Source organism: Heterocephalus glaber, unplaced genomic scaffold (assembly GCF_053883595.1).
Source record: "Heterocephalus glaber isolate CG9 unplaced genomic scaffold, H.glaber_assembly_v1.0 deba00001538, whole genome shotgun sequence".
NCBI lineage: Eukaryota > Metazoa > Chordata > Mammalia > Rodentia > Bathyergidae > Heterocephalus > Heterocephalus glaber.
In genome coordinates, this window is record NW_028258333.1 from 22,280,712 (window position 1) to 22,305,309 (window position 24,598).

At 36.0% G+C, this 24,598-nt stretch overlaps 1 protein-coding gene across 5 annotated transcripts in view; it reads left to right on the forward strand.

The window, feature by feature from the left end:
- The first annotated feature begins 974 nt into the window (after window positions 1-974).
- Window positions 975-24,598, forward strand: part of Il7r (interleukin 7 receptor) — a 35,321-nt gene continuing 11,697 nt past the window's right edge. The window contains exons 1-5 of one of the 5 annotated variants that reach the window (XM_021261503.2): window positions 975-1,180; window positions 2,085-2,148; window positions 9,357-9,498; window positions 20,682-20,842; window positions 22,601-22,758. In XM_021261503.2, the coding sequence (XP_021117162.2) occupies window positions 20,707-20,842; window positions 22,601-22,758 (294 nt within the window). In that variant the 5' untranslated portion in view covers window positions 975-1,180; window positions 2,085-2,148; window positions 9,357-9,498; window positions 20,682-20,706. Of the gene's footprint in view, window positions 1,181-2,084; window positions 2,149-5,105; window positions 5,420-5,446; window positions 5,744-9,356; window positions 9,499-20,681; window positions 20,843-22,600; window positions 22,759-24,598 lie in introns of those variants that run through there. The other 4 variants (XM_087189292.1, XM_087189291.1, XM_004848627.3 and 1 more) reach the window with 4 other exon arrangements.

Genomic DNA, 24,598 nt, shown 5'->3' on the forward strand with positions numbered 1-24,598 from the left:
CCCCCCCCCCCACATACTTCAAGCCAGATGGAAACTTGTTTTTAAACAACTTTAAGATCATAGACTCTTAGGAATTTGGGGAAAGCACTACTTCTTCTCCTTAGAAATTGGATAGCAAATTTTGTGGACTATTGTGCAGGAACCCTTGGCTGCCCTCCTATATGTGGGCCCCAAGTGAGAGCACAAATGGACATGCCAATTTTGTATACACCCTCCATCAAAGTTCCATCAACTTTATGGAAAAAAATTCACAAAATCATGTGCCTCCCCTGTTTCTTGCCAAGCCAGTGCATCTCTATATCTTCTATTTTAGGTAGGAAGTCCATTTGACATCCTTTTTCAGTGGTTGCTGCTTTGAAGGAATCATCCACAAGATGTACCCCTTCTTGCTACAGAGAAAGAAGCACAGTGAGCCTTAAAGCTATTACCTGCTTGCCCACAGAATGGGTCTCAGAAGTCATGGTACAGCTTTGTAGATAGATCTTTTGGAACTGCTGCAAGTAGATGAAGTAGAATGTTACCTAGAATTAGTGTGGCTCTGTGAGAACATCTGTAAAATAAGAGATTTTTTTCAGCTGAACTCACTTGAGCTCTGAGTTCCTAATTCTTTTTACTGAAGTTGACTTGTTCCATGGCAATATAAAAAATGCACTGTTTTTCCAACTGCGGAAAAACTCATGTGTACAAGAAATGTGATCTTTTAATTCTATAAACCAATTTTGTTTTTACCTTGACTTATTATTCTACCAGCAGTAAAAAATTTGACCTTGAAAATTCTAAATAAAATTCTTATGTTTTGGTTAAAACTCATCAATTTGAGATTTTCTCCTTCTTCACCTTTACTGCATGGGGAATGCTTTGTTTTGTCTGGAATTTGACATAGTGGTGGTTTTGTGATGTCATGTCATCAGGGGAAGAGTGTGGCTCTTAAACCAATGGTCCTCTAGATATGTTTCATCCCTTCTTGGCCAATATCCCCAAAGGTCCAAACATGTCTTGAAATCAAAATGTTCCCTTTCTGATAAAAATGTCTTCATCAAAGAGTAAAAAGTTCATACTCAAAGATTCCATTTTTGCTACACCCAAAGATACAAGCTAAAATCATGGAAAGACAAAACAAGCGTGACATTTCAAACTGTGTCCATGGGAACAAGAGCAGGACATGGAGTGACACTATGGGGTAAGGAGGAAAGAAAGATGAAAGAGGCAAGGCAAGGAAAACTCTGTGTTCCCGGAAATGAAACTTCAATATACTAGGCCCTCTGAACCCTAGGGACTGACTCAGCATAAACTGATCAAATTCTAAAGGCAATTAGTCTGGGACTCCAGTAATATAAGGTTCCCCTACAGCTATCTTCATCTACTTGATGCTTTTGGATGCTCATGTCTATAGTTCTTGGGGGTCACCATTCACTCCACTGCCCAGGCTTTTCCCCATCCCCACCCCCAAGCCCAGGGAGACAAGTGTCTCCTAAGATTGTTTCTCACTTTAAGGGAAAAGATCCATTAATTAAGGAGGGTCAGTTGTTAGTAGAAGGGGGTAGTTAGCACAGTTTTCATAGAACGGGGTTTGGAATTTTTCAGTTTTTTTCAAGAATCAACATTTTGTCTAGGATATTCCTGTTTAAACATATGCTGTTATGATTGTTGGTGGTAGTATTTCATTTCATTGTTCTCAATATACAAGCAGAAAGTGAGTGACTTTTAATTTATTCTCATTTGAGACAATTACTAGATGCTTAAGGGTGTTTTTATAAACTTCATCTAAACACTGACTACTTTTGCTCTGGAAACTGTCTTTCCCCAACGTGCTGAAAGAGATAATGCATTTGTATCTGTTCCACTCAATTTATAATTTCTGTAAAAGATGGAAATAAAATGTTTAATCCTAGGAGATAAGTCTAAATGGTACAGAGTAGTAAGAAAATGCTAGCCTGAGTTTTCCCAGCAAAAAGTTGTTCTTAGTAATGAGGAAATAGATATGGAAGGTGTGGATTTTCCTGGATTAAACTTTAACTGGGTTAATGCTCAACAAAACAAATCAAATAAAGTTAACATATATTCTTCTAACTTTTTCATTCCAGGATCTGAAATCTCACTGAACATTCAGCTCTCTGAACTCTTCAGGGCCTCACTCCATAATACCATGTAAGCTTTTGCAATAATAAAATAAAATAAAAGAAGGGGCATTGGGGATGGGGGAGGAAGAAAGGGAAAAGGAAAAAAATTAGAATAGAAAGACAAAATAGAAACAAAGCTTTTGAAAATAAAGAGGCGAAGAATGGTTGAAAGGAGGGGAGGGGAATGGGAAAAAATAAGAATTACAACGTATCACACACAGGTACAAATTCCATATGATGAATGTGATCATTTTGTATATCTAAATTGTACCATTAAACTTAATTAAAAAGAAAAGTATTTTTATAAATTTGGTGTGTTACACATATGACCTGAAAAATCAGAAAACAAGGAAGACAGGAGATACTGGAACAGCTGGTACTGGGAGTCTTTTTGTGAGATCAGTATGCTCTGCATACGAGAAACAATAAATGACTTTCTTTTTTCATGATTCATCACATCATAAAAACACATGAGCCTAAAAAAGATAACACCCCTCAGAGGGACACGAAAAGGTAATGATGACAGGAAGTGATGAGAGAAAAGAAGTTGGATGGTTCAAGAAAACAGACATGCTCAAGAACTTGGTTCACTCACTCTCCGATGCTTGGGTCCTGATTACACGGTTGGAGGGCCAGGTTTGCTGCAGTCTTCTTGATCCTATTCTTCTCTGTCTGTACTTGTCTTACAAGCAATGATGACAAAGCAAAATGGTAAATGTGTTTCATCTGGGGGCTATGTGAAACCAGGCGGTTCTTCCTTAGCTTTTATAAGTTTCAAAAGACTAACAAGATCAGAATGAAGAAAGAAAGTACCATAGTTCCCCCACAATATCTAAAGGATGAGTGATATATCTCATTATTCACTGAATTGCCTACACTTTATTTAGTTTATCACTAAGGTCCTTCAGCGTCTCTTACCTCACCCAAAGAGGGTAAGCACACTAGTGGAAATCCCCTAGCAAACTAGCACATGCTGTACAAAAATATTGTGTCTTGACTTTGTTCTTTTACATCTTCACAACTAAAGGAAAGAGATACAATCAAAATGATAGTCCACTTACATTATAAACAAGAGAATTTAAAGAGACATGACCCAGTTACTCACCTGTGGAGGGACAAGTTGAGAGCAGCTCATGAGCTCTGAGTTGGTGGATATATATAACTTGTGATTGCTCCTTGAACATTTGCTTAGTTTATGGGAATTTATAATTACAGCTTTCTAGAAAGGATATTCAGCTCAATGCACAAAACCTACCAATTTTTATGAATAAGGCTTAAGATTTTCTAACCAAGCTTTCAAAACAAGATTAGTAATGAGAACACAAATCATTGCCTGATGTACAAAATCATCTCTCTTTATATAGTTTGAGAGGTGTTTTGGAATGTGAAAAGAAGTTTCAGACAGATGGAAGAGATAGAATATGACCCTTTCAGTGGGACTCTTGCTTCCTTGAGTTTGTATTTCAAAGAATGGCATTATAACTGGTATAGATCATATTTGTCTCTGCATCAGCTTCAAAAATGAGGAGTTCCCAGACTGTACAAACACTCCTACTCTTACCAAATCGTCACAATAATTATAATGGTGAGACAGATTGGGTTTTTATTTGCTCCAAATCAGGAATGATGCTGTTCATCTCTACTAATTTACATTTTATAGTTCCATAGTAACAATCTACTCACTAATAAGGAATCGAACAGAAATTCCCATCTCACTAGCCTTTCCTATTCTCCAAACTCATCACCTTATAATCACAGTCTTGCAGCTTCTTCCAGAAGAGAGTCACTGTGAATCAAGCTAGTGTGTCTTTATGGCTGGAATCCAGGTTAGATGATTCATTTGAAGACCTAAGCAGAATTATATCTTACAAGAGGTATTATCTGTCCTCTGATGACAGGACTAATATAGACTAGGACCTTTGAACACTGATAATGGCTTTAAAAAGCAATCTAACAGTTATCAAGAAGTCAGCCAGTCCTGGAAAACATGGTTAAAATGTTTAACATTTTAACCATGAAGCCATGTTGGAAATAATTTTGACTGGCACACAAGTTTAGAGATAATCTGAATTACCTGTGTCATTGTGTCAGGTGTATGTCTGTATACATAAGTACCAGCATAGTTTGTGTGTACCCTATATTTCTGAGAAGTTGAGTGGCAATCAGATTTTCACAAATAAAATCCTATTAAAATACAGGAAGAAAATATCTGTTCTATCTTTTAAACAGAAGATCAACAGGCTTTCTACATAGAATCAGGTAGTAATGATTTTACTATTTTTGCATCATATAGTATCTATCTCATCTACTTAGCTCTTCCATTGCTGCAAGAAAGCACCTGTGGACTACACACAAAAAATAGGTGAGACCATGTTCCAATAAAACATTTATACAAACAGAAGATTTGGGCAAATTTGGTCTCTAGCTCAGCTTGCCAATACCTGCATTAAACATAAATGATTCTTGAATGCCTACCATGATGAATGAGGTAAGGATAAGTGGTAGGAAAATATCCAGGAAAACAAAAAGAAAAACTGGTACTATGGAAACTAAGAAGTACCAAGTAAACTATTAAAAATTAACTTTCTGAGGGAAGGAGAAGGGAGAGAAGAGGAATAAGATGGAAAAAGAATTAAGATGTGCTATGTACCTGTATCAACTCCCTACGAGAAATGTGATCATTATGTACTACAAACATGTACTAACAAAAAATAAAAACTGAAAAAGAAGAAACCTTACAATAAGTTGCAAAGTATAGAATCTTTCTGTAAAGCAAAACTCACCCCAAATAAACAATTTATTAGCTTGTTAAGTTAAAATTTTTGTCTTGTGATCCTTTTAAATTGGGCCCTAGCCTGAGATTACTTGAACATTGATATAAAATCTACAATCTTATTCCACAGTAAGCACAGTGATTTCAAGGTCTGAGCAGAGAGGTAGAATAATTTAATTTGTTCTATCTCTTCATTTCCTCTCCTGCTTACAGCAGTAATACTTTTACTCAGACTTCCTGTTTCTGGCACTTGCCTTCTTATATGCTGTGTTTATACTTCCTCCACTTGTGGTTAACTAGCCGTACAGCTAGTTTCCCTCTCTCTCTCTCTCATTCATTTGTACATACAGGCTCACACTTCTGCTCTCTCCAGTTCTCTCTCTCTCTCTCTCTCTCTCTCTCTCTCTCTCTCTCTCTCTCTCTCTCTCTCTTCTCTCTCTCAGAATGACAATTCTAGGTACAGCTTTTGCTATAGTTTTCTATTTACTTTATACTGTTTCTGGAGAAAGTGGCTATGCACAGAATGGTGAGTCATTTCTTATTTTTTATGGGGGATAATGGATTATCTCTAGCATATGCTTCAGGTTATTCATTTCCCTAACAGACCTGAGCTGGCCACCAGGTTGCTATGGAATTCAAGAACTTAACGTTTATTCAGTTAATTGTGTGTTCTAAAGCCTGACCTAGGGCACAGGGCCAATACTGTGGGTGGCTTCTAATGCCTTAGAATTGTCAAGAAGGAGTACACCGGACTTTTAAAATGAGGATCTTAAATGTTGATTGATGCTTCTGTCTTACAAAAGAACACTGGAATAGATGCTGCAATTATGCCCATTGGAAAATCTCTAAGGTAATTTTATCTTGTCAGGAAATTGAGCTAGATTTGTTTGGTTTGGCCTTTTAAGAAAGCATACTTTGTTCATGATATAGTAATGTCCAGAAATAATAGTTTCATTTACATTGATCAGTACTGTATCACCTAGCATTTAAGTTAGTGTCCAGATCATAATAATCATCCAATAAATGTGTGAACATTTCTTCAAGATACTTTAGTTTTGGCAGATTCATGTGAGATGCTTAGTGAATAACAGAACACAGTTGAGTGAGCTATCTCATTGAAATACATACAGTTACTTCATAGTCAAAAGTGTATGATATGTAATAATTCTCTTTGAAATGCTTGAAATGCTTAGCATGTAGAAGCAGATCCTGGTTACTTATAAAGTATATTACAATTAACTATAGACAAAAGTATGTAGCAGCTGCAGGAGCCCCTAGGAACTTGGACTACCAATTTGTTTTTATAAATTCAGCCCCTGCACTTTAAGAGTTAAAATGTATTTTCCTAAAAGTCAATATCAACACATCAGCCTAATGATTCAGTTTAGACATTTTGAGTCATGTCTCCTTAGTCATGTTTCCTCAGTTTAGATATTTTGAGCCAATTTACTTAGTAGTTACCAGTGATGGAAAACCCTTGCATTTTCTCATTAAGGGACTTGTCAGAGGGATGACATTTTTCACATGACCATGTATGAATCACTTTTTTGAAGGATAATCATATTCTATGCTATTTCCTTAGAGGCATGACAGGAAACATGACAACTTTCTTGTCTTTGGTGTAATATATTACCACTATTTCTTCCTAGTGGTCATGAAATTTTTAAAAGAAATAAGAATTTTAACTGAAATCTAGGCTTTCACTTCAACTTTTAGAATATCAGATATTTTTAGTTCTGTAACCACTCATCCACATGATCATATCAAAATACTTGCCAGTTTGGAGACAAGGAATTTACAAAATGATCAGTTGCTATTTGTTGAAAGATAAGTTAGTTCTCTCATAACCACAAGGCTGATAAAGACAAGAAAGCACACTTTTTAAAAACCCAAACCATTTAAATATTTCCATTCAATCAACTAATTCCATTCAGTAGAAAGAAGTCTTTTAAACCACATTGCCTTGCCTATAAAACATATTCCAAAAAATTTAAATTTCTATAGAAAATTTTAATTTAAATCATTAGATATTTAAATAATAATAATAATAATACTTGAGCATTTAAAAATTATAGATTAATTCACTATTGAAAAGTGCTACTGAGCATGGTGATGTATGCCTGTAATCCCAGCACTTGGGAGGCTAAAGCAGGAGGATCCCTGTGAGTTCAAGGCCAGCCTGAACTATATAGTGAGTTCAAGGCCTGTTGGAACCCCATGGTTAGGCCCTGTCTCAGAAAACCTAAAAAAGAAAGAGAAGTACTATGTAACTTTTAAATCATATGAAAATACCTTCAATTGATATAGAACTCTTTTTCAAAAGAACTCCAAATATCCATTCTAATTTCAGAATTAGAATTCCTATTTTTTCATCATTTATTTCTTGAAAACTGTGATGACAGGCACAAATTACCCTCATGGAATGTCTGCTGTCTTCTAAGCTAATTTTCTATAGATCTACTCAACGATTCCAATAATATGAGTTTCTACATGAAAACCTTAAGAGTAACCTGATAGAGGGCCATAACTATAGCAGAATAGCCAGAATTTAAACTCACATCTCTCTACTAACACCACCAAAAATCTAAAGCATTGTATACCCTACTTTTGCCTAAGAATTTTTCAGGTCACATCAAGAAGAACATTCACTTTTCTTGCAATTGTGCCTAGTAACACCCACTAAAGAGCCAAAGAGCTGTTTTCTTTTTAATGCAGCTACTTTCTTAGGTGCAGGAAAAGTTGAAGGCACAGTGATTTACCTACTGTGTGAGATTATGCAACAAACATACCTTGCCAGATTGGAGGGCTATTGGTGGGAGTTTCTTCTCCTGGCACCTGGCATTTATAAGAGTGTCTTCTGTCTAGCTTGCATTGTGTATTAGAAAATTAGAGACATTGCTGACCCACAAGATGTCTGAATCTAGACAGTAATGTATGTTTTGTTATATAGGGTTGGTGGAAGGTCCAAAGTAGAGGAAAGTTTGAGGCAATGTGAAAATTACCATATAAAGGAGGCTTAACCCACTCGGAACTGTTGTGTTCAGAAAGATGTCATCTCTTAGAAGAAAAGACCTAAATCTACGAACTTACAAATAAACATGACTTAAGGCCAAGCGCTAAATTTCTGTGTGTTTCATGTTAACATTGTCATCAGGGAGAGGGCTGTACTCTGCTGAAATGACATGGGGAGCCTTGCTGGTGGGAGAATCAGGAGCTAGGTGGAGTCTGGGAATGGTAAGAAAGACAAATGTCTGTGTTGTGAGTAGAGCCTACACTCTGATCTAGCTGAGTTGTTACAGATGTGCTGCTTTGATTGAACCCGCTTGTCACTCAAGTGGTTGGCCCATTTACCAACAGTTCATTAACTTTCCCACAGACCTACCAGGCTACTTCAATAGAGAATGCAGTTTGGACTATCTATGGCCTCTGCAACATTCACTGGGGCTTCGATTTTAGCATGTCTCATATCCATTTTAAAGTCATAGAAGCATCAAATTTCAGGTACTGATGGGTTAAAATACCTGGAAGCAGTGAGAGGCTCACACTCTGCAGTTTCAGAATGAATCTAATTGCTATGAATTTCCCCAGGGCCCAGTTGTAGTGTATTTGCTGATAGACTTGTTTCAGTCTCACTTTTCTATTGAATATTGTGAAATATGCATACAAAGTATTTCTTTAACTATAAGGTCTACAAGTTTAAAAATCAAATACTATCTGTGATAAATTGTACTTTCCAAAAGTGACTTCAAAAAAATCTAGTTCCCCACCTTATTCCAGAATACCACCATTATCTATAAGAAATAGTATCTATAAAATAAGAATCTATAAGGACAAAGTATGTATAATATTCACAGGATCAAATTCTTCTGATCATGTTTGCCTAAGTCAGTGGCTTAAGATAAGTTGCTTCAAACTGTCACAGAATGGAGATATTAATTCTGCCTTTACATAGGATACCTTTTTATACAAGGGAAAGCAATCTCTTACAAAATGAATTCCTGATTATATCATAGCTATCATTTTCTCTCATTTGAAAAAATCTTGGAAGAAAATATAAAGACTAGTAATGAAGTCAAAGGTTAAATTAGGTAGCATGCAAATTATGACAGTAGAGTATTTCTTCTAGAAATGTACAAACATTTCACTGTGACAAATATAGCAGAAGAAATTCCAGTTTAAATAAAATATTCTGTTCAGTGCCTCCTTCTAGTGCTCTCATGCACTAATTCAAAGGCATAAATATTTGAAGTTATTTATTAAGGATGATGAACTTTTTTCTGTTAGAAAACTGCACATTGGGTTTTTGTTTTGAAACCTTTTTTCTTGTCTTTGCCCTTCTTTAGATAAAATATTATCACTTCTTCATATCTGCCACAAATCTGACATTTTATTAAGGTCACACCTGATTTTTAAAGGATGCATTTTTTTAATCTCAGTAACAGCTACATGTTTGTCCCTCCCAGGAGATTTAGAAGATGCAGAGTCAGATACAGACTACTCATTCTCCTGCTATGCTCAGTTGGAAGTGGATGGATCCCAGCACTCACTGACCTGTGCTTTCGATGACCCAGACATCAACAGCACCAATCTGGAACTTGAAATATGGTGAGGAAGGTGGTTTCTATGCTGCTTAGAAATAAGTTCTGCCTCTATTTCCATGTGCTTTTTTCAGTAGCTGCAAAGGAAGGAGTGTCTTGCCTAATTAGATATTAAAATCTAATAATTTCCCAAAACCTCCTGAACACCTTATTCTTTGCTAAAAGACCAGAGAAAAGCAATTCTCACTGTTCATCTGTCAGGTCCCAAGGCTACAAATGCTATAGATCTTGAATATTCCACATGCCTCTGGACTTCGTAACAGAATTTAAATTCTGCTTCTCCTAGACTATTCTTCTCAAAAAAGCTTTTTGTCTAACATGATGCTGTCTAGTGTTTTCAAGATGCATTTTGTAGTGAAGTTGCTTGGTTTCTAATCCCAATATAAAACTTAGTAACCTTTGTATCTAGAACAAGTTATATAGCTTATTTGTGCTCAATTTCCTCACCTGTAAAATGAGATAATCAAACTTACGGGAAGGTTGTGGTGATTAAATAGTTCAATACATGTAAACTCTTCACAATAATCATCCGATATATAAGGACTAATGGAAAAGAAACATTGAATCCTAATTGTGAATACACACCTAAAACTTCCATTTTCTTGATACAGTTTGACTCCAGATGACATGTTTAATGTAAGTTTTCCAAAGTCTACAGGTTCCAATGCCTGCCTCGAAAGTGCAAGGTCCTGAGTTCGATCCCTGGTACCAAGAAAAAAACAAAAACAAAAACCAAAGTCTAGAGGTATAAGTAAGGTCTTAGTTTCAGGAGGGCTCAGAGAAATGCCAAAGGAAAAGTGAATCTCTAGCATAAAAGCTGATAGAGCCTAGAACTTTTTTCTCCCTCCCCCAACAAGTCATCTCTTGTTGCCAAGGGTTACTATCTCTGGTGATTTGAAAAAATTACTCTGATATGAAATCATGACAATAGCTATCTCCAAATATCAGGGGGTCAGAGGGCCTCATTTTTAGTTTCTTACCAAGGAGAGTAAGTCAAGATCCACTAGTGGTAAAAGAGAACCTTTTAAATTCCATGGACACCGAGACAGTATCTTAGCATGTATTGTCCAGATGAGCTGTGAATTCCATCTTATTTTAATTTTGTAACAGTTAGGTTTGTCAGCTTGTTGGGCTTTGGAGCCCCCAGAGGATTAATGAAGCATACATCTGGGTGTGTCTGCATGGGTCGTGGAGGCATGAGATGGGATTTGTATGTGGTCCCTGGCCCATTTCTTTTTAGCACTGTTTCCTTGGTTTGCTTCTGTGGACTAAGCAGCTTTGCTGGTGTTTCCAATATCTACTCATGCAGCACCTTATGCTGCAATCACTGGAGAATATGTTCTGGCACTTGGATTCCATACTATATGCTCAGTCTGCCTCTGTTTGTTTACTTCTATAATTTCTTTCTAGCGAGAACAGGAACCTACAATGTCCAGAATGGCTACAATTAAACTACAATTTAAGAGCCAAACAACTCATTCAAATGATGTGCTCATTTTTTATGAGCACAACACCCTCCCATCCAGAGGTATGACTTTAGGTTGTCCAACCATGTGGCTGATGAACTGCTGTGAATACTGTCATTTTTCTTGGTCAGCACAAGGTTGACCTTTCTGTCCACTTTCACTTACAGTATTTGATCACTTCCATGCCCACTTGAACAAACTTGTTCACTTCCTTTATCAAGTCTATTGGTTTTGCCTGCCAGTTTAGTCCATCCAGAGCCTCCATTTCGGGTTTCTAATTGTGTTTAAATATTTCAGTCAGAAAGAGATTTTAAGACACATTTTCATTGTGAAATGGTAAATAGATCAAAGTACTTAAGGAAAGCAGCCATTTTCTTAAGAGGAATCTAACTTTAAGCAGGAGATTCATGCAGCCCAAGTCAGAACAAGTAACTACATTCAGCTGCACAGAATGGTATATGTGCTGATTAGGTTAGGTTTCTTTTCCACAGTGAAACTAGCTTTTGTGGAGAATTTGTTTTCTGTTAATATAAACTTATAAAGAATAAAATTTACAATTTACTGACAATAGGATATTCTGGTGAAGTTGTTACACAGGTGGGATTTTTGGTAGATGCCAGGTGCTCTCTATCAGAAAGTAATGAACTTAACACCAACCTTGGATCTGGCCACCAGCCTCTCAAGCCAAGGAACTGATTTAGTTAGTGTTATTTGTTGCTGTTGTTGTTGATCTCTGGGATGGACTTGGATTGACCAAACTCACAGAGTTAGATTATTAGCATGTCAATTGACTACTTCACATTGACAGATACAACTATCACAATGATCCAAATGTCATACTGAGCTCAGGACTTACAGGAGTTGACAGAGGGTGGTGAAACTAGGTATACCAGTAGGTTGCATATCAGTGAAAATCTGCCTTTACTGGAAAATCCTGAAACCTTTTCTTTCAGCAAAACTGCAGCCAGATCTCAGGTGCCTTGAGTGAGAAAGCAGAGGCTCTGGAAAGAGGAACCTGAGACAAAACCCCAGTGGCATCACTGACCTAGCTCCAGGACTGGGGAGTTGCTTAGGTTCCCTTTGCAACAGGGTTCAAGGGATGAGTACCTGGCATGTGATAGTGTCTGTAAATGGTACTTAATTATCTCAGTGTGGTTAGATTTTTATTAAAAATAGGATCAAAACATTGTTCATATAGAAGTAAATACAGAAACAAAACAAAAAGAATTGCTGAATTTAAGAGTAGAGTCATTTGGTTGAGTTCAATGGGATTCATTTAAAAAATATTAGTCACCAGAATTTAAAAATCTAGGCATCTCTACCGTGTGCAAGGTCCTGTATTCAATCTTCAGTACTGGAAAAAAATCTGAGTATCTCCAAAAGTCAGATCTGATAAAGTGAGTCCACATAGCAAAAAGGAGCTGGAATAGAATTCTGGATGCTTCTTACAGATGGAAAATTTAATGTGTAGACCCCTCAGTATTTCAATTTGAGTCTCTGCTTTTTAGGTTTTTTGCATGATTTTCACAGTCAGCTCTCACAAAGTAATTATATTACCTTTCTTTCCACATTCTTGGGGGCACCACCGTCACTCCCATGTGCCGCCTACAGATACCACTTCAAATAAGTCAGTTTTTGTTTTCATCGATTACCACCACCGCCACAGACGACGCCCTGATATTCTAGGTTTAACTGGAGATATCTGTCAAGTATTATTATTTTAGTCCTTTTTGCAAAGAGCCATACTATCAAAATTGATTATTATTTTTGAGCTAGATTCTATCAAGCCCAAGTGAGAATGAAGCCAATAGGGTTTTTTGTTTGTTTCAATATTTCCACATAATTAATCTGTTTGCACCAACAAGAGAAATGTGTATATCCTACTAAACTATATAACACTGGAGGAGATGGAAGGTGGGTATGGGATTAAGAATCAGGTTACATACTCCCCAGTAGTCTTTTCCTGTTTTCAGAACCAGGAGATTTGTGTGAGTGGTTTTGGTTTGATGCCCCTAAGAAGATGCTACTGGTGAAATTCACCAGCCTATAATACTATTTGGATACTTGCTGAGCTCCCACTAACCTTACTACTTACTACTAACCCACCCCAAGTACCCTAGAGTACCTCTGTCTACTAGAAATAGAATGCAACCCATAAATCTATGAGCCACAGAAGTAATTCTAAATTTTCTAGAAGCTAAATTATTTAAAAGGAAAAAAATAAAAAGGTAAAAGTTATTTACTATATTATATTTAAACAATGCATCCAAAATACTATCATTTCAACAGGTGATCAATGTGAACATGAAAGAATTTTTTTTTTGGTATGGGAATCAAACTCTCGGACCTTGTGCTTTCAAGGTGGGCAGTGGCATCACTGAGCTAAATTCCTGGAAAAATACTAGTAAGATAGTTTACATCCTACTTTGTACTAACTCTTCAAAATCTGGTGTATATTTTATACTTTGATTGAATTGCAGTTTTAACTATCCCCATTTCAAGTGTTCAATAACTGCATATAGAATAATGATTATTGTGTTGGACAGTGTAGCCCAGAACATACCTAATTCGAGCAATACATACTTACCAACACAGTAAATTGTTATAATCAAGTTGAAGTGGATTGAATTTAGTAGGTCTGCTCACAGGGACACCAAGTTTCTTTTAATCATCCAAAGTGAGGGTCAGTGGCACAGAGGAAGATTACCTTTTCCAGTCTGTTGGGTTTATCGCCATCAGTCACCATGTGTCTCAGTCAGTTTCTCATGGCTAAGACACAGTACCCAACACTTGGAACTTAAAGGAGCAGAGATTTATTTTGGCTCACAGTTTCTGTCCATTGTCCAGTGGCTCCAAGGTAGAAACAGAACAGTGGAAGGGTCAGGGTTGAAGAAAACTGCTTATCTTATGGCAGTCAAGAAGCAGAGAAAGAAAGGAAGAACTAGGAAAAGAATATACCCTTCCAAGTCATGTCCTCAGGGCACAATCTCCCTTCTCCAACCAGGCCCCACCTCCTAACAGAGCCTTTAGCTAATGAACTCAACAATGGGATGAATCCACTAATGAATATAGTACCCTCAAGATAGAATTACTTTCCACACACTTGAAAAATTTGGGGGGTATTGTAGATCTAAACCATAATGGCATAGCTTCAACTTCACATGGGGCAGTTCCTGGAGTACAGAACCCATAAAAGAGTTCCAGGGCTCAGAAGACGGTCATAAGGTGATCCTATATTATCCATTGCTCATTACTTGAATTGGCTGAAAAATGGGAATGAGCTCAGAATACTATTTTAGATCGTTCTTACACTCTTGAAAATCAGAACTTTGCTGCAGGATTAGGGTGTGCAATTGAATATCCAACTCTGGCTTTACTTACAAATATATTCTAAATTCAAGTAATGAACTAAAAGTCATTGTCCTTCTAGATTTTCCACATGGCATGTGTACAAAAAACTCAGAAATGGGGCCCTACCTCCAATATTGCCCTTCTAGCTATGATTATCAAAGAAGAGAGAAATTAAATTGAAGGTTGAGGAAGGAGGAGAAACCAATACTATTCCTTTTATTCTGTATCATTTAATTATTTTTATATTGAGAACATACACTTTCATTGCTTCTTTAATTTTTGCATTGATTAATCTTGTTTGCTTTCTGATGACAGTTTATGGGGGGTAAAATTTACATATTGTAAAGTGTGAAAACCATAAGTGGGTTTGAGAAGTAACTATGACCTTATAGCTCATTTTTTTCAATAGCTGAGTAATGAGCCCACCATAGAACTGTACTATGAATTTTTAACCTTTTCTCCTCCAGATGGACATTTGGTTTTTTTTTCAAGTTCAAGACTGTTATTTTAAGTTGATATTAATGTTCTTCTGCAAATCAATTTGTGAATACATATTTTCATTTTTCTGGCACAAAAACCTCAGAACAGAATTGCTATATCATAAGACATGTGTGTCTAATGTTATAAGGAATTCCCCAACAGATTTCCAAATTGGTACACTTTCCTATCAGCAATATATGAGAGTTACAGATCATTTTTAATAATTGGGTTTGAAGTAATTATAACTGTGATTTTAATTTGCATTCTTCAAATAAAAATAATGAACACTTTTTTATATACTTGGCCTTTTATATTCTTCTTTGGGAAAGTATCTTTTAAAATTATGCCATTATTTCTCATTTTTAATTGATGGATATGAGTTCTTTAGCTTTGTTTTTTCTTCAGGTTTATTGAGATATGATTGAAAAATAAAAATGTATATATTTAAAATACTTAACTAGATATTTTGATGTACATATTCATTGTGAAATGATTACCAAGGTTAAACTAACTACCATTTTCTTCTTTTATATGTGTATTCTGGATAAAATTTGTTTGTCACATATATACATCACAGCTATTTTCTGCCAACCTGAAGCCTTGCAGTTACATATTCTCAGTGGTGTGCTTTAATAAGCAAGGATTTTATATTTTGTTGAAAGCTTTATCTTTTTCTTGTTTAGAACTTTTTGTGTCTTACTACTTCCAAAACAGGAAAAATATTTTCCTGTGTTTCTTCTAAATGTTTTATAGTTTTAGCCTTTATATTTTGGTCTATACTCCATATATAATTGTGTTGCCTGGGATTTATATTTTCTATACATTTACTCAGTTTTTTTAGGACAATTTGCTGAAAAACTTCTATTTTCTCATTGAATTTATTGGGTGACTGGAATTAAAATCAGTTAAACTTATATGTGTGAGTCTATTTCTGAACTCTACTCTTTCTAGGAATCAATTTATTTATCTTTATGCCAATAGTACATTTGTGATTATCACTGGTTTTGAGAAGGTGCTCTGAGGCCTTAATATTTCTTCTACCTCTTCAGTGTTGTTTTAGCTATTCTGGGTTCCTTGTATGTTCACATAAATTTTAGAATCAGCTTTTCAATTTTTTTAAAAATCCAGGCAAGATTTTTATTAATATTGTATAGACCAAGTAGGGGGGAAATCTATTTTGTCAATATTGACTTTGCTAATCCGTAAACATGCCTTCTATTTATAATTCATTTAATTAATCTATCAGCAATGTTTTGTAATTTGTAGTTCAAAAGCCTTGAACATCTTTTATAAATTTTATTTCTGAGTAGTCTGTGGATTTTTTTTTTTGCTATTTTAAATGGGTATGTCATTGTTAAATTTTATTTCATTCTAGCCTATACAAATATAATTGACCTGCTGGGGGTGGTGAAGCACACCCATAATCCCAGCACTCAGGAAGCTAAGGCAGGAGGATTGCCAGCCTCAACTACATAGTGAAACCTTGTCTCAAAAAAAAAAAGTATGCTTGACTTTTTCTAATGGTTTTATGAATTTAGTTTAAGAGTTCCTATAGTTACATGTAAATAAATGTTTTCCACAGATAAAAGGCACAAAGTTTTTTACTTTCTAATATGAATACTTTTTGTTTGTTTCTCCCATCTTATGAACTGAGTAGCACCTGTGATACATTATTAAATATAAATATAGAAAGCAGGGTCAAATGGGACTTCCAGTCCTACTTCTTTGAGGTATCTCCATACTGATTTCCACAGTGGTTGTACCAGTCTACATTCCCACCAGCAGTGGAGCAGGGTTCCTCTTTCCCCACAGCCCCGCCAGCATTTGTTATTGGTTGATTTCATGATAGCAGCCATTCTTTCTGGAGTAGAGTGGAATCTCGGTATTGTTTTCATTTGCATCTCTCAAATGACCAATGATGTTGAACATTTTTTCATGTATTTATTTGCTATTTTTACTTCTTTGTCTGAGAAATGTTTGTTCATTTCAGATGCCCATTTTTGGACTGGGTCTTTAAATTTGGGAGGTCTGATCTTTTTAAGTTCTTTATAGATTCGAGACAGTAGACCTTTGAGGAAGAACAGGTGAAGATTTTTTCCCACATTGTGGGTTGTCTCTTCACACTGCTGGTGGTTTCCCTTGCTGTGCAGAAGCCTTTTAATAAGAAGAGATCCCACTTGTTGATTGTTTGTGCTAGTTCATGGGCAACTGAGGTTTTGTTCATAAAATCTTTTCCTACAACGATGTCTTCAAGGGTTCTACCTAACCTCTGTTCCAACTGGTTCAGAGTTTCTATTTTAATATTTAGATCTTTAATCCATTTTGATTTTAGTTTAGTGCATGGCAAGAGATAGAGGTCTAGTTTTAATCTTTGGCAAGTTGAAACCCAAGTTTTCCAGCAACATTTATTAAAGAAGCTATCTTTCCTCCAGTGAGGGTGTTTGGCTCCTTTATCGAAGATGAGATGGCTGAGTGTGTCTGGTGTTGTTTCTGCATCCTCTAATCTGTTCCACTGGTCCTCAGGTCTGTTTCTTTGCCAGTACCATGCTGTTTTTTTATCACAGTAGCTTTGTAGTATAGTTGCAGGTTGGGGATTGTGATATCCCCTGCCATGTCTCTGTTACCTAGAATTGCTTTTGCTATTCTGGGTCTCTTCTTGTTCCAAATGAATTTTTGGATTGTTTTCTCAAGGTCCATGAAGTATGCTGCTAGGATTTCAATTGCAATTGCATTAAATCTATATAGCAGTTTTGGAAGTATGGCCATTTTCACTATATTAATCCTTCCTACCCAGGAGCAGGGGATGTCTGTCCATTTTCTGGTATCATCTTCAATCTCTCTTTCCAGAGTGCCATAGTTTTCAGAGAAGAGGTCTTTGATTTCTTTCATTAGGTTGATTCCTAGGTATTTCAGTTTTTTGGATGCTATTGTGAAAGGAATTATTTGCCCTATTTCTCTCTCAGTGAGTCTGTCATTGGTGTAGAGGAAAGCTATTGATTTTTGTGTGTTGACCTTGTAACCAGCTACTTGACTGAATTTGGTTATTAAGTCTAGAAAACTTTTGGTGGAGTTCTTGGGGTCTTCTATATACAGTATCATGTCATCTGCAAAGAATGACAATTTGACTTCTTCATTTCCTATCTTTATTCCTTTTATTTCTTTCTCTTGTCTAATTGCCATGGCTAATGTTTCCAGAACTATATTGAACAAGAGTGGTGATAATGGACATCCTTGTCTTGTTCCTGATTTTAGTGTGAAGGATTTCAGTTTTTGACCATTTAGTATGATATTGACTGTTGGTTTTTCACAGATGGCATCTATCAGTTTGAGGTAGAGACCATCTATTCCAATTTTTTGTAGGGTTTTTGTCATAAATGCATGTTGGATTTTGTCAAATGCTTTTTCTGCATCTATGGAGATAATCATATGGTTTTTGTCCTTGGCTATATTGATAGTATTACATTGATTGATTTTCGTGTATTGAACCATCCCTGCATCCCTGAGATGAATCCTACTTCATCAGGGTGTATGATCTTCTTGATGATCTTCTGCATTCTGTTTGCCATTATCTTATTGAGGATTTTTGCATCTATGTTCATTAGTGAGATTGGCCTATAGTTCTCCTTTTCGGTTGGGTCTTTCTCTGCTTTGGGGATCAAGGTGATGCTTGCTTCCAGGAGTCCCATTTGACCCTGCTATTCCACTACTGGGGATCTTCCCCAAAGAATTAAAAGAATCATACCACAGTGATATATGTGTGCCCATGTTCATAGCAACACAGTTTGTAATAGCTAAAACTTGGAAACAGCCCAAATGCCCATCAACTGGAGACTGGATAAAGAAAATGTGGTTTTTTTAATAAAATGGAGTACTACTCAGCCATAAAAAATGAGAAATTAGAGACATTTATAGCTAAGTGGATGCACATTGAGGTGATACTCTTAAGTGAAAGAAATGGGACACATATGTATAAATTATAAATGCTGAATCATTTCTCTGGTGTGAGAAACTGGAAGTGTAAATAAGGACTGAATGTATAATAAGTAATGTGAAATAGGAAGAAAAGGGGCAAAGGGGAAGGAAGTGGGAGGGCTAGGGGAAAGGATAGAAGGGAATGGGATTAATATGAGAAAATGGAAAAATAGGAACAAAATCTTTGGAAATAGGAATGGAGGGGTTGAAGGGAGGGCTGGGCAAGGGTGAAAAATAAGAACCAAGAGAGACTATGTAAAGGTACAAATTTCCAATGATGAATGTCATTATATTGTATACCTCAAATGTACCAATGATTAGAATGAATAATCGATAATGCAAAATAGGAAGAAAAGGTCCAAAGGGTTAGGGGTAGTGGGAGGGGCAGGGGAAAGGAAAGAAGGGAAAGGAAAAATTCTGAGAAATGGAAAAAATGGAAATAAAATCTTTGTAAATAGGGAAGGGTGGAGGGCGTGAAGGGAGGGCTAGGAATGGGGAAAAAATAAGAACCAAGATGCATTATGTAAAGGTACAATTCCCAATGAGAAATGTAATTGTGTTGTATACCTACAATGTACCAATAAAATAATTTAATTTAAAAAAAAAAAAAAGAAAGCTGATCTCTCTTTCCTGTCTTCATCTTAGGGAGAACATTAATGTTCATAATTTCAACACTAAGCATTATATTAAATATAGATTTTTTGTAAATGACCTTTATTGGATTGAGAAATTGTCCTTTTTTGTCTCCTGAGAGTTCTGCTTTTTGTCATGAATAGATGATCAGTTTCAAATACTTTTTGTATCAGTTGAAGATGAACCAATTATTTACAGCATTTTTGTGTCTCTGTGGTAAATTACATTGATTGATCTTTGAATATTGGACCTATTTTGATTTCCTGGGTATCACTTCATCTGATCATAATGTATGTGTAAATAGTTTCTTGAGGAATTTTGCATATATTTTTGAGGGATATTTTTCTGTAGATTCCTTTTCTTTAATATTTTTGCCAGGTTTGGTTACCAAGGTTAACCTAGCTTCATAAAATAAGTTGGAAAGTATCTACTCCACCTCTATTTTCTGGAACAAATTTTTATAAGATTGGTACTATTTCTTTCTTATACATTTGATAGAATTCACTAGCTCATAATTGACAAGCACAGAGATTTCTTTGTGGGAAAGTTTTTTGATAATAAATGTAATTTCTTTGGAACAAACAGAACTGTTGAGATATTCAATTTGTATGTGAGTCAGTTTTACTAATTTGTGATTATAAGAATACATTTTACTATATAAAAGTTATTACATGCATTGTCATAAATTTTAAATTTCCTTATTATAATTTTAATATCTCATGATCTATAGTGATATCTTCTTTTACATTTCAGATTTTGATATCTTATATCTTTTCTTTCTTTTCTTTACCTTTCTTATTAGAGCTCATCAGCTAAAATTATCTATGAAAACCTCTTAAGTTACCTACCCAAATATATGGGATTTTATGTTTATAATATTTTAGTATTTCTTTTCATAAAACTTCTCTCTCTTTTTTGGTCACACTTCCTTTATAGCCTTTATTTCTTTCATTTATTTCTGTAGGATAACAAAAAAGCAATTGCTTTGCTACCTAAACATTTTTTCTCAATAATCAATTATAAAAATATAGGAATTTCCCCTAGTTGTCATGAGTGTCCTCTGACTATTTCAGGTACATTTCTGTTGAATGTGGAATAAATCAATGGTAAGTAAAATGGCAGCATGAAGCCACTTTATTTTAATTCATTCTCTTTCTCCATTAACATGTGTCCATGCACCACCTACCTAGAACCACCAAAGTTAAAGTCCTAGAATTAAAATATGATACTATTCCAAAGTATATAGAAATGCTACCTGAGTCAAGACATTTCCTTTTTGTTTCTGCAGTAAGGGCTTTGTTGGAGTAGAATGTATGAATTTTAGTAAACTCCAAGAAGAGAAATATTTCATCAAGACAAAGAAATTCTTATTGGTTGGTGAAAGCAAGATATGTGTGAAGCTTGGAGAAGAGACTCTAGCTTGTAAAACAGTGGAAATAGCCCACTTAGGTAAGCAGTTGTGGATAAGGATCATTGCCACTTTTTCAATATCTGCAGAATTGTCTGGAGAGCTCTGGACAAGCCAGTGTGAAATAGCAGGCTGAAAAATTCAAAGCTAAATGAAAAAGGGTGAGACTCAGAAGCAGACCAAATCAAAGTCCTCTTAAGCCATTTTATAGGGGCCAGAATGTAAGTTAATAACTAACCTCAGTTAATTAAGACTCCATTTCCTCATCAGTATAGTGGTGATAAAGAGACTATTGCTTGAAGTCAGTATAAACAAAAGAGGCTGTAGTTGGTAATATGTAATCAGTATCTGCTCTGTTCTTCCCTGAGTTCCTCCATTATCATTAAGAGTCCTTGGGAAATGGGGACATTCAGGGCATAAGTCTCAGAAGCTTTTGTTGAGAATGTGAAGGAAAGACAGGGATAAGAGAGTCACCAGGATTCTCTGTTGGGCTGACTTTCAATACCCACTACCTTTCATCTTGCTTCCTTCAAGTCTAGGATATCCTCATTTTTATAGTGATTCTAAGGGTGCAAAAGGATAAACTGCCCCTTCTACAAGAAACCCAAGGTTAAAGAAAAAGCACCTATATTTTCAGTACCTCCAGAGCAATCCAGAAGAAAAGTAGGCAGTCACCACAATACCACAAGTGAAGACAATACTTGTGTTCTGGGCCAGACTCATTTATGAGGCTTTCATTTGCTTAGGGCAGTAGTTCATTCTCAAGCCCAACTCAAACTGCTTAAAATTCAGCTCAGTCTACTAAGTGCAAGCCAGTGAACACACATCCTGTCATTAGCAATAGGGCCTGAGATCGGTCAGGCTTCATCACTACATGAATAACTTCCCAGACCATGATAAAAGAGCAGGGGACATCATGACAGGGAAGTCTCAGGTTCAAGGTGGCGAAGTGGCCTGATATCATTCTCTGTGTCTGTTCTGCCTGAAATACCACCTATCTCCCTCCAACAGGATGTCTTATGTGACACATTTGATCCTAGCAGCAACTTTGCGAGGCAGACAAGGAGGAAGAAGAGGCCTGCAAGGAATTCAGAGTTAATGCTTCTGAGACTGACAGAAGAGAAAGTCTGAAGCCCCTCAGGAAGTTATGAGCCAGGGCCAGGATGCAGATCCTTTATTCCATGTACTGATGAGGTGCAAAATTCCCTAGCTATAACCTAATTTTGTTGGAAAAATGAAAACTCAAAGTTTACATTATACTGCATTGGGGTAGTTGTTAACAAGTTCTCTAGTGTTACAGACACAGACAATATGTTTTAGTATAAAATTAACACTAGCTGCTATAAGAAATAGTCCCCCCAACTGTGTGATATCTGACACCTTCAGTCTATGCCTTGCTCACATAAGAGCCAAAATGATTGTTCCTAACTTGTGGATGGTGCTCCTCTAAGAAAATTTAGGGCTCCCTCCATCCTATGACTGTACTATCCAACATATGAGTCCAAGTGATGGAAGGGGATTGACGAGGGGAATTACATACCTGTGGGAGAGCTCTGGGCCAAAGTGGAGCTGAAGGAGTCAGTTCCACTCACATTAACTGGATGGCCACACCAGCTGCAAGGGAGGCTGGGAAATATGGTCTGCATTTGAATCCAAGAAAAAGAAGAAATAGATTTGGATTAGTACAGCAGCTACTGACACTGAAAGGATAGGAATGATTTGCAGAGTAGATGGACTTTAAAACTTAGTTATTTCCTTGATGGCTTTATAAACAGACTTGATTTCTTTTTCCTTTGCAGTTAAACCTGAGGCTCCTTTTGACATGAAAGTTATCTATCGTGATAGAGCAAATGACTTTGAAGTGACATTTAACACATCACATTTGCAAAAAAAATATGTAAAACAATTAATGCATGATGTAGCCTACTGCCAAGAAAAAAATGGAAACAACTGGACGGTATGTAGATCAATGAAAACAAAGACTTCTTAATGTTGTATATTTTATTGTCCTAGAAATACATCCACTTTGGAAAACTTAACATTTTTTTTCCAGAATATGCCCTTTTCTGAAAGATGCTCCCAAGATTATATTAGCTTCAGACCCCACAAAACCTACACCCGCCTTGGCCCATCCTGATCTAGCTGTGATTTTTTTTCCTTGCCCCAATGTTTCTCTTTATAATGTTTCTAACTTAATTAATCACAACATAGATTGAGATCAAAGTGATCCTCAGAAAGTGTTATGTCTAGTTCCACGTTCTTAGGTAAACCAGACAAACAACATTTCTGGGTAGCATCACCAAGACTTACCTACACTTTTGTTTTGGGAATTGCAGGAACAGCATGAGGTAAGAAGAGAATCCAGAACGTTTGTCCGTGTTTTGTTTTTATTTTAAAGTCTGATGTTTTAGTCACCGAAGTAACAATTTAGTATTTATTCCTTATGGTCTGGATGTTTATTTTGTTTCTTTCTTCAGGATTTGCTGAGTCTGTATCAACCTGAATGTTTCTATATCTGTTTTGGGGAGGAGGTGGGAGTAAAGTAAAGCATCCAGGCTATCTGATTTCATCTAAGATCCTAGCCTAATTTTGTCCCTTCTGGGCCACAAGGACAGAGATGTGTGATTTGTCTTTCTCAAGGCTTACAGGATGCCTACTGCCCTCCTTGATCAGGCCAGGGACTCTTAACAGTTTGCAGTATGCTACTTACCCAAGGCCTGTTCCCCAAACTATGTATTACCTCCATCTATTCACGCTACGCAAATATAGAAACATATAGAAACTGGATGGCCTGGATCCTACCTTTTTCATTATTCATCTGAAAATTGTACTGATGGAAAAGCAAAAACAGTTGAGAAAGAAAGGATTTTGAATGAATGGTTCCAAGAAAATAGATTGTCTGAGAAAAAAAAATGTAGTCAGTGTATAGCCCCTACCATAGGCTTATCTGTGCCAACACAGAAGACAGTCAAAATTGTAAGGCAAATGAAAAATTAAGATTAAATTGCTGCATATGTAGCTGACAGAAAGTCAATATCTATATAAAGAGCTTTAATGAATAATTAAGAAAGAAATATTGCAATAGAAAAAATAAAAACTTGAAAATGTTTTTTGAGTAAGACATATATAAATTCAATAAATACATGCAAAAAGACATAAATATAAATAATAATGGAATATTACTTTTTACCCATAAAATTCATAGAAAGTTTTCATTCTTTTTTTAAAATTAATTTTGTTGGTGCATTTAAGGTATACAATATAATGACATTCATCATTGGAAATTTGCACCTTTACGTAATCTCTCTTGGTTCTTATTTTTTCCACATTCCCCTGCCCTCCCTTCAACCCCTCCATCCCTCCCTATTTACAAAGACTTTGTTTCCATTTTTTCCCCTTCGCGTATTAATTCCATTCCCTTCTTTCTTTTCCCCTATCCCTCCTGCTTCCCCCTCCCCTTTGCACTTTTTCTTCCTACTTCAAATTATCCATTATATATTTTGTTCCTTATTTATACTTTCAGTTTCTCACACTAGAGAAACTATTCAGAATTTACACATGTGTGTGCTGTTTATTTCACTTAAGAGTATGGCCTCAATGTGCATCCACTTAGCTATAAAATGTCTTTAGCTTCTCACTCTTTATGGCTGAGTAGTAGTCCATTTTATTAAAAAAAATAATAATAATAACATTTACTTTATCCAGTCTCCAGTTGATGGGAAATTGGGTTGTTTCCAAGTTCTAGCTATCACAAATTGTGCTGCTATGAACATGGGTGCACATATATCACTGTGATG